The 11,011-nt window shown below is 39.4% G+C and overlaps 1 protein-coding gene across 1 annotated transcript in view; it reads left to right on the plus strand.

Moving 5' to 3' along the window:
- MCUB (mitochondrial calcium uniporter dominant negative subunit beta) overlaps nt 1-10,407 on the plus strand; it is a 98,259-nt gene extending 87,852 nt beyond the window's left edge. Inside the window, 5 exon segments of the mRNA XM_024119456.3 lie at nt 5,442-5,602; nt 7,923-8,126; nt 8,733-8,849; nt 10,205-10,242; nt 10,244-10,407. Of these exon segments, the coding sequence (XP_023975224.1) occupies nt 5,442-5,602; nt 7,923-8,126; nt 8,733-8,849; nt 10,205-10,242; nt 10,244-10,277 (554 nt within the window). The 3' untranslated portion in view covers nt 10,278-10,407.
- Nucleotides 10,408-11,011: the final 604 nt, after the last annotated feature.

Here is an 11,011-nt window from a genome sequence, read left to right on the forward strand (position 1 = left end):
CTATCATTTTTCTGAATTCTTTTTCTGGAAGGTTGCCTATCTCCACTTCATTTAGTTGTTTTCCTGGGGTTTTATCTTGTTCCTTCATCTGGTACATAGCCCTCTGTCTTTTCATCTTGTCTGTCTTTCTGTAAATGTGGTTTTTGTTCCACTGGCCGCAGGATTGTAGTTCTTCTTGCATCTGCTGTCTGCCCTCTGGTGGATGAGGCTATCTAAGAGGCTTGTGCAAGTTTCCTGATGGGAGGGAGTGGTGGTGGGTAGAGCTGGCTGTTGGTCTGGTGGGCAGAGCTCAGTAAAACGTTAATCCGCTTGTTTGCTGATGGGCGGGGCTGGATTCCCTCCCTGTTGGTTGTTTGACCTGAGGCCACCCAACACTGGAGCCTACCCGGGCTCTTTGGTGGGGCTAATGGCGGACTCTGGGAGGGCTCACGCCAAGGAATACTTCCCAGAACTTCTGCTGCCAGTGTCCTTGTCCTCATGGTGAGACACAGCCACCCCCTGCCTCTGTAGGAGAACCTCCAACACTAGCTGGTAGGTCTGGTTCAGTCTCCCCTGGGGTGACTGCTCCTTCCCCTGGGTCCTGATGCACACATTATTTGTGTGTGCCCTCCAAGAGTGGAGTCTCTGTTTCCCCTAGTCCTGTCAATGTCCTGCAATCAAATCCTGCTAGCCTTCAAAGTCTGATTCTCTAGGAATTCTTCCCCCCGTTGCCTGACCCCCAGGTTGTGAAGTCTGACGTGGGGCTCAGAACCTTCATTCCAGTGGGTGGACTTCTGTGGTATGAGTGTTCTCCAGTCTGTGAGTCCCCCACCCAGCAGTTAGGGGATTTGATTTGATTGTGATTGCACCTCTCCTCCCGTCTCATTGGGGCTTCTCCTTTGTCTTTGGATGTGGGTGTCACCATGATCAGCCTCACTGATTCTTTCCCCCTCTGTGTCTAGTTTACTGGTGAGCCTGTCAAAGGCATTCTTCCTTTCTATTAAAGTGTTTTTGATTTCTGGCAATTCTTTTTGATTCTTTGTTACAATGTTCATCTCTCTGTTTACATTACTCATCTGTTCTTGCATGTTGTCAACTTTTTCCATCACAGCCCTTACCATATTAATCGTATTTGTCTTAATTTCCTTGTCTGAAAATTCCAAAATCTCTGCCGTATCAGATTCTGATTCTGATGCTTGCTTTGTTTCTTTAGATTGTTTTTTTCTTGCCTTGTAATTTTTTGTTGAAAGCTAGACATGATATTATTAAAAATAGAAACTGAAGCAAGTAGGTCTTTAGTGTGAGGTTTTATGTGTATCTGACCAGGAGCTCAGCTGTTTACTGTTTGCTATAGCTGTAGGTATCAGAGGCTTCAGTTTTTTCTAGTGTCCCTGTTTCTCTACCGTTTTGTGTTTGAGTTTCCCTAGAAATTCTTTCTTGAATAGAGTCTGTGTCTTGCACAGAACTGGAGCCCTGTTGATGTGGTGTTAAGGTGTTGGGGAGGAGAAGCATTCTATAATTTTATGATTAAATCTCAAGGTTTTTATTGGGCCAGGATTACTGTGCTGTAACCTTCAGAAGAGTTTCTTAGCCATTTTTTCCCTCCCCTATATGAGACAGGAAGGCTAGAGGAGCCTGGAGTTGGCTAATTGCCCTTTCTCCAGGCCAGACTAGGTTCTGGTAAAGTACAGTTGACCCTTGAACAACATAGGTTTGAACTGCATGGGTCCACTTTACATGAAAATTTGTTTCAATAAACACTGCAGTACTAAGTGGTCCACAGCTGGTTTAGTCCATGGAATCATGGATACACAGGGCCAACTATAAAGTTATATGTGGATTTTTGACTGCATGTGGGGTTGGTGTCCCTATCCCCCATATTGTTTGAGGGTCAACTGTCATTTCCTTGGTATGGAGAAAGTAATGCTCAGGACTGTTTCAAAATTATTACTTTTCTTCTTTCTCTCCTGGAAGCAGGGAGATATTTTTCTCCGATCTCTGACCTTCACTGTGAGAACCTGGTGGGACTCCAGGAGGTAAAACTCATGAACGTGTGACTGTTTTTATTTCTCAAACTAGTCAGCACTGAGCCTTCAGCAATTCAACAATTATAGTTTAGTGTTCCTATCAGTATTGGCTCCAGAGGTTTCTGCTCTCAGTAAGCTGTGGTTGTGGACTATCGGGGTTAGGATAAAGTAATACTGAGTCTATGCCTTAATAAATAGATGGTGAGATAAATAAATCAGTAAGTAAGGGAAGGTTCATGTTTTTGGTTGGAATGCCAAGTTCTGACTGGTAAATATGGGAGGGCTATTGTAGTTGAAAAATCATTATATTGCAGCCAAATTCAGACAAGAATCATCAGTAGATGCCAAGGGGATGGGGAGAGGTGGGGGGAGGTGATTTAGATACAGAAAATAAAACAGAGAAGAACTACAAAAACAACTAAAAAAAGTTAATAAAATGGCAATAAGTACATACCTATCAATAATTACTTTAAATGTCAATGGACTAAATGCTCCACTCAAAAGACATAGGGGCAGCTGATTGGATAAAAAAACAAGAACCTTCTGTATGCTGCCTACAAGAGACTCACTTCAGAGCTAAAGACATACACAGACTGAAAACGGGGGGATGGAAAAAGATATTTCATGCAAATGGAAACTGGGCAGAAGACCTGAATAGACATTTTTCCAAAGAAGACATACAGATAGCTAACAGGCCCATGAAAAGATGTTCAACATCGCTAATTATTAGAGAAATGCAAATCAAAACAATGAGATATCACCTCACAACTGTTAGAGTGGCTATCATCGAAACGTCTACAAATAACAAATGTTGGTGAGGATGTGGAGAAAAGGAAACCCTTGTACACTGTTGGTGGCAATGTAAATCAGTTCAGCCAGTATGGAAAACAGTGTGGAGGTTCCTCAAAAAAACTAAAAATAGGACTACCATATGATCCAGCAATTCCACTCCTGGTATGCATGTAGAAAAAAATGAAAACACTAATTTGAAAAGATACATGCACCCCAGTGTTCATAGCAACACTGTTTACAGTAGTTAACCCACGTGTCCATCAACAGACGATTGGCTTAAGAAGATGTGGTATGTACACACACACACACACACACACACACACACACACACACACACACGAATATTACTCAGCCATAAAAAAGAATGAAATTCTGCCATTTGCAGCAAGCTGGATGGACCTAGAAAATATTATGCTTAGTCAGACAAAAACAAATACTGTATGATATCACTTATATGTAGAATCTAAAAAATAAAACGAATGTATATAGCAAAATAGAAACAGACTCACAGGTATAGAAAACAAGCTAGTGGTTACCAGCTGGGGAGAGGCAAGATAGGGGTAGGGGATTAAGAGATACAAACTATAAAATAAGCAACAAGGAGATATTATACAGCACAGGAAGTTATAGCCATTATTTTGTAATAACTTTTAATGGAGTATAATATGTAAAAATACTTAATTACTATGCTGTACACCTGAAACTAATATAATATTGTAGGTCAACTATACTTCAACAAAAGAAAAAATAAGGAAATACTAACAAAAAATGGGAGTAAGTCACAAGGACACAGGAGCCAGCTTAAGGGGCTCCTGCTATTCATATCTGGTACAATTTGAAGACCATTGGCTCCCATGTCCTTATGACTTGCCCCCATTTTTATTTTAAGCATTTTCTTACTTTCTGGTGTAACTAGACGATCCAGGCTGATCTCGTGCTCCAGCACTGATAGTAGCATTTACTCTGAAGATCCCTTGAGGAAAAATATTTTTAAAAATTTTCAAACACAAATTAAGTATAGAGAAATTAAAACAAATCCATCATTTCAACAATTATGAACATTCTTCTATTCTTGATTCTTTTTAAAAATCAGGATAGTATTTAACCCCAAAGACAGAAGGATGGAAGAAATTGAGAAAAATGAAAATGAAAATCCATGTTGAGATAGAAATTTCATGTCCAGTGAGTTCACAACACTCTGCAAGGTCTTCTTCCCATTTAGCATTTGAGGGAATAAGTGGAGATAAACATTTTCAGGGCACCTCATTGTTCTACTTGATCTTCCTCTTCTGGACAAGTGCCAGTTAACAGACCCAAATGGCCTGGTCCCGTTAAGCAACTTCCATTCCCACTTTTTGTAAATTTCCATTTCCCTGACTCTGCTTAAGCCCCTTGATGTTCTCCTCCCTCCCTGAAAACGCCCCTCCACCTCTGCACAAATAGAAGTTGAGTTCAGTTCATGCCAGATCCCCTTCCCTAGTATAATATTTACTGAATAAAACCTATCCTTACCACTTGAACTAGTGTCTGGCTTTGTTTATCTTTGCTATGTTCCACAGCTTTGACAAAATCTTGCCCCATCTCTGCCATTTTTCTGTATGTAGACCTTTTATGTATCCATACATTTTTTTCATCACAGCAAAAGGGCTCTGACTGTTCTGCAAATCTCAAAAGGCTAAAAGGGAACTTCTCGTTTCTACCTCTTTGTGGAGCTTTAGCCTAGAATGTGGAAGGGATTAAAGACCACAGTAAAGTCTTGAAGAAGTGGGTGGAGATAGAGGTAAATTAACTTCAGGACTGCTGTCACAGACTGGAAAGCCGCTGGGATAATACTGACACTAGGATCATAAATCTCCCTTATCTGCAGTTGTTTCTGCTGCCTGGCAGGAAGGTCTGTCTTCTCTCCCCTCACTTTGTCCCCCTATCTCAAATTCTCTTACAGTGGTGGGGAACAGTTATAACCCTCAGGAAGGCATCATTACAGCACAGTTTTATGTAGATCTATAGATCCACTGAAGTGGTAGTAGAGAGAAATCCAGAATCAGAAGAACTCTGTGTTAAAAGCTCAGAAACTGATTCCCTTTTGTCAGTATGAACCTTCCTTCAGATCTATACTTTGTTGAAAAGAAATTACACTTGAATTGCTTTTCAAATGTATATTATACTTTTGTTTACATGTTTGTACACCAGTTTCCCTCTCCAGGGGATCCTAAAATGATTTTGGATAGATAGTTGAGGGTGAAGAAGGATCTTAGGTTAACTCAGGTATAAAAGTGAACCTGTAACTAATGTGTTACAAATTCTGGTGAGGTATTCACCTGGATTCTGGTAGATGGATACTTCCTTTTCCTGTATTATTCTTCCTTTTTTAAAAAAAGAAACAGCACTAGTCATATTACAAAAGAAAAAAGACAAAAACATAATGAATTTTAAACCTACTGTCTGGTTATTTATTATTCCAGAGAGAGATGAATGGAATCACCTGAGACAGAAATAAAGGCCGGTACCACATGCCCCCCGAGGAGTGGGGAGCGCCCAAGTGGCCAGCCAGGGGAGCTCAGATTTGGTTCCCTAGACTTAACAAACCCTGGAGGAAAAGATATGTTAACTGCCTTATGTTTCCCTTGTGTCTTCTTTTCTCAGAAAAACTGAGTAGTGAGCACACTACTGAGATGGAAAACATGAAATCCTTGGTTCACAGACTGTTCACAGCCTTGCATTTTGAAGAGTTTCAGAAAAAGAGAGAGCACCATCTGCTGGAGAAAATTGGCCACCTGAAGGGACAGCTGCAGCCCCTCGAACAGGTTCGGAAGCATCACCTGATGAGTCTGTTTGTAAATAATACCCAATATTTATTGGTATTATTGCTCCATGTGAGTGTTTTTCTGAATGCTTTACATAGGCTTATTTTCTCCTTTAATCCTCACATTGAGCCTCTGAGTTTGGTATTGTTATCGGCCTCATTCTTCAGATGAGGAAACTAAGGCAGCAAAGGTATATAAGCTAATACCTATTAGAGCCAGAACTTGAACTCTGGTGGTCTGACTCCAGGCTGCTGTCTTAAACTCTGTGCCGTGCGTCCTTTCCATGGATTGGCCGTAGTATCTTGGTAACTGAGTATAAGATGAGCTGGGATGCACTAGCTGGAGCACTACCACTGTTTGTTTTTCAGAGAATAGGCCCATGGCTCCCACTCTGCTTAACAGAATTGCAGCTGGAAAGTTAGCAGTGGCTTCCTAACATCTGAAGTTAAATCAGTGGTGGAGAAAAAAAAAAACTTTTCTGGGGAGGAGGGACAGGAGTCTGTTTTAATTTAAGGGAAAAATGCATTTTTTGTTTGTTTGTTTGTTTGTTTGTTTGTGGTACGCGGGCCTCTCACTGTTGTGGCCTCTCCCGTTGCGGAGCACAGGGTTCAGACGCGCAGGCTCAGCGGCCATGGCTCACGGGCCCAGCCGCTCCGTGGCATGTGGGATCTTCCCGGACCCGGGCACGAACCCGTGTCCCCTGCATCGGCAGGCAGACTTTCAACCACTGTGCCACCAGGGAAGCCCGAAAAATGCATTTTTTAAACCTCTGATCCCACTTGTGATTTTTAAAAATGGGTAAGGTGTATGTGTATCTTTGTGTATGAATAAAAAGTTTCTAGAGGTAGAAGAAACTTTTTGTTGTTGTTTTATGAAAGTATAGTTGTGTTAAATTCTGCTGTACAGCAGTGATTTAGTTATACATACATATACACACATTCTTTTTTATTTTCTTTTCCATTATGGTATATCACAGGGTATTGAATATAGATCCCTGTGCTATGTACAGTAGGACCTTGTTAAAAGAAACTTTTTTGGGGGGTTGCTGCGTCAGGTCTTCCTTGCGGCACGCAGGCTTCAGAGCACTCGGGCTCTGTAGTTGTGGCGTGCGTGCTCTCTAGTTGAGGTGGGCTCAGTAGTTGGTGGCGCACGGGCTTAGTTGCCCCGCAGCATGTGGGATCTAAGTTCCCCGACCAGGGATCGAACCTGCATCCCCTGCATTGGAAGGCTAATTCTTTACCCCTGGACCTCCAGGGAAGTCCCTAGAAGAAACTTTTGATAGTGATTACCTCTAAGAATACTTAGGGGATGCCAGAGAGAGGGACTTTTTTATTTGTTGGATGGTACGTTTTAATTTTTTCTTTACTCTTTAAAAAGTTGGTGATATTTACTTGTGTTAAGATTTAAAAACCTAAAAAGGTGGTCAGTGGAAAGTTTTCCTCCTACTGTCCTCCCAGTACCATATCCCTGAACCTGTGAATCATTTCAGATTTTCTTTATCTATGTGCAAACAAATGCAAATATATTATTATTTTGTTCCCTTTTCCAGGAAACAGTATATGCTGTTATACACTTTTCTCACCTTTTTTCACTAACAGTAGATCCTGGAAAGATCTCCGTATTGGTACATAAACAGCCTCCTCACTATAGCTGCATGATACCTTGATGAAAAATTGGATAATTTACGGTCTTTTACTCTTTTTTTTTTTTTTTTTTTTTTGCGGTACACGGGCCTCTCACTGTTGTGGCCTCTCCCTTTGCGGAGCACAGGCTCCGGACACGCAGGCTCAACGGCCCAGCCGCTCCGCGGCATGTGGGATCTTCCCAGACCGGGGCACGAACCCGTGTCCCCTGCCTCGGCAGGCGGACTCTCAACCACTGCGCCACCAGGGAAGCCCTATGGTCTTTTACTCTTAAGAATGAACCTGTGATGAATCACGTGTGCAAGTGTACCTGTAGGATGAATTCCCAGAAGTGAAATTGCTGAGTCCCAAGAAAATAGGCATGTAATTTTTAGTTAGGTTTCAGAGGATGACTTCTGAATTTTTCATTGTATACCCTTCTATACTATTTAAATTTTTTTCCATGGGCAGGTATTGCCTTTATAATTTAAAAAATGGTTTATTAATGAACTGATTTGGAAATAAGTGATCACTCATGAATGTATATGTTTGATACATTCTATTTTTTCATAAATCAGACCTCTTTAAAGTAATACAGATGTGCATTACTTTACTTTTCTTCCTTTTCTGCCTTTTTTTTTTTTTTTTTAAGTTGGTGCACTGTAAACTGAACTAACAGTCACTTTTTTTCCCCTCAGATGAAAGCGAGAATTGAAGCTCGCTCAGAAGTCAAAACCAATGGCCTTCTGTGGGCTGGATTAGCATTGCTGTCCATTCAGGGCGGGGCAATGGCCTGGCTCACTTGGTGGGTGTACTCCTGGGATATCATGGAGCCAGTTACATACTTCATCACATTTTCAAATTCCATGGTCTTTTTTGCATACTTTATAGTCACTCGACAGGTGAGTAGTTTGTTAAGAAAATGGTAAGTTATAACATCTTTTATAAATAATTTCTTATCTAAGTAATGAGCAATAAAACCTTTTTATTTATTGAATTACTGCTATCTGGGTTTTTATCAGCTGTTAAATTTTGTTGTTTTCCAGAGGATGGAGATTTATATATGCCACAGAGAAACTGTGTATAACCTCTATAGAGAAATAAATAGTACAACTTAACAAATTCTTCCGTTGAGATAAACACATCAAATTTGTGTACTCTGTGTCCTGTTTATAAATAAAATTGAATTTGTACTGCAAACCACCCAGTAACTTTAGCTTATCTCGTGATTATTTTGCCAAAAATCTGCATTTTCCTTTTTCTCTTTTCTTTCCCTATATGTGTGATTTCTCTTCCCAGCTTGCTTGCTTTTGAAAGGAGCAGCTGATCTCAAATGAGACTAAATGTTTTACTTGTGTTGCCTTATGCTTGCTCTGATGGCCACTGCACATATTTTCCTCACCTGCCTTCCTTTGCTTTGTTGTTGCTAAGGCACGTTTCTTGCAGAGGTATTATGTTCATTTAAAGCATGTTCGGCTGTGGTTTTTTGTCTTTTTTTTTTTTTTCAGGATTATACTTACTCAGCTGTTAAGAGTAGGCAGTTTCTTCACTTCTTCTATAAGAAATCAAAGAAACAGCATTTTGATGTGGTGCAGTACAACAAGTTAAAAGAAGATCTTGCTAAGGTACCTTATTGCAAATACCACATCTTATAGCTGGTCTTGTTTGGGAGCCAGAATTTAGTGTCAGGGAAATACAGTCGGTGGCTCATCCTCATGGGTTAAGTCTTGGTCCTGCACAGGCTTCTCTGTATTGTGGTTTTGTTCAGTGAAATAGCTGACATGTCCTGATACTAATTTCCTACAGTTTTATTCTTGTCATCTGTATTCTACATTGGCATAGCTTTAAATGTATATGGAAAATGTCTTAAATGACTTTGAGATAGTAAAATAACAGTTCTCAACAAATCTATCTCTATGTGAATATGTGTTTTTAAAGAACAAAGTCCAATATCGAGCTCAATTGCAGATTCTGTAACTATTAAGAACTAAAAGAAAGTAGAATTTTAGGAAGATGAGCACTCTGATAAACAATTTTAAGCTCTCGAAAGGTTTTTACAAGTTTCTTCCCCTTAAAAATAGAATCAATATGGTATTCCTCCTTTCATCATTTCCTTCTTTCAGATGCGAAAACAGAGGTTATACACGGTTAGAAAGTGGGGAAACCAAGGTATGAAGATAAAAGTTTGGATCCTGTGCTCTGGAGCACTTCCATATAATCTGTTTCCTAGGCAGCTTTTACCTCTGGCCTCCCAGTGGACTCATTAGCTTTTTAAATTTTTCTTAGTAATTTTATAAGAAAAAAGTTTTGGTAGAAATATCTTCCACTGCTCAATGCATGATCATTTAATAGCCAGTAATCATCATATCTTGTTACCTGTAACTTCTAAACTACCCATCCCTGAAATTTAAAAAAAGGAAGGATGTAACAAGAATTTGTAGTCCAAAACTTGGAGATAAAGAGCCTTTAAAAAATACGTTTAAATTCCATATAATCATTACTTAGGGAAAATATAATGATCTTTTTTTTTTTTTTAATTTAGTGGATACTTTTGCATTTAAATGATCCAATCCGTGAAGGCTAAGGAATGTTCTTTCAACTAGTTTATAGCGCTGGGCATTGAAGATTTAGAGTAGCAAACTGTAGTTTTTTTTTTTTTTTAAGGTAATAAAGTTGAGAAAAAAAAGGGAAACTGATAGGTCAGAGTAGTGTTTTTTTTTTGTTTGGTTTTTTATAAACTGGAAAAACCACTGTAAAGGGGAAAACTAACATTACCAGAACTATAAGGATGAACTAGAAACTCTAAACTCATCTTTTACAAAAGGATCCACATAAATTGAAATATTGTAGGCAGTTTCCACTCATAGTTTAGGTCTATATATTGACCTAAGGAGACGTTAAAGGTATAGAACTTGTGAACAGTAATCTGATACGTTTGTGGTCCTCTCTGATCAGTGCCTCTTCTTTTTCCCATGGACAGGCTACTGAAGCCCTGAGACGGGTGCGCCACTCTATTTGCGATGCAAGTAGAGGAATTCGATGAAAAGAAGTAATCTTACATTTTTAAATGTCAATGAATTTTTCCATTATGTGTTCATTTTGCAACTGGAACTTTCGTCCCATAGTTCATTTGAATTTGACTGTTTCAATTTCTTGTTAATAAAAAAAAATGCTTGCAAAACACAGGTATTCTTTGATGTTCTCATTTGAGATTTTCAGTTTGTGGATTTTCACGGCTTGTTGAGGTTTACTGCTGGAAGGAGCTTGGATGCGTCCGTCAAAATCAAAGCTGCTGCTATTACAGTTCAGCATTTAAGAAGCTTTGTCAGCCTGTCCTGTGTCATTCCCATGCGGAGGTGAAATGGTCAGTGTTCTTGGCTTCACTTTGATTCTTAGGCTTCATTTAGAATCATCTGGTCATTAATTTCTTTTTAAATTCACAGTAGTTGCAAGATTTTTATCATTAAATATAGTTAAAATTATTATAAAATGTCATTTGAAATGTTTCATCGTAACTAATATTTACTTAGACACTATTATTTGTTGTCAAGTACTGTTCTAGGCACTTCACATATATATTATTTGTAATACTATAATCCTAGGAGGTAGCTGTTTTTAATTCCAATTTAATAATAAAGAAACAGGTTCAGAGAGGTTAATTTGCCCAAGTGCACACAGCTAGAAAAGATTTTTTAAAAAAATAAATTTATTTATTTATTTTTGGCTGCGTTGGATCTTCGTTGCTGTGCGCGGGCTTCCTCTAGTTGGGGCGAGCGGGGGCTACTCT

This window comes from Physeter macrocephalus, chromosome 7, assembly GCF_002837175.3.
Source record: "Physeter macrocephalus isolate SW-GA chromosome 7, ASM283717v5, whole genome shotgun sequence".
NCBI classification, from domain to species: Eukaryota; Metazoa; Chordata; class Mammalia; order Artiodactyla; family Physeteridae; genus Physeter; species Physeter macrocephalus.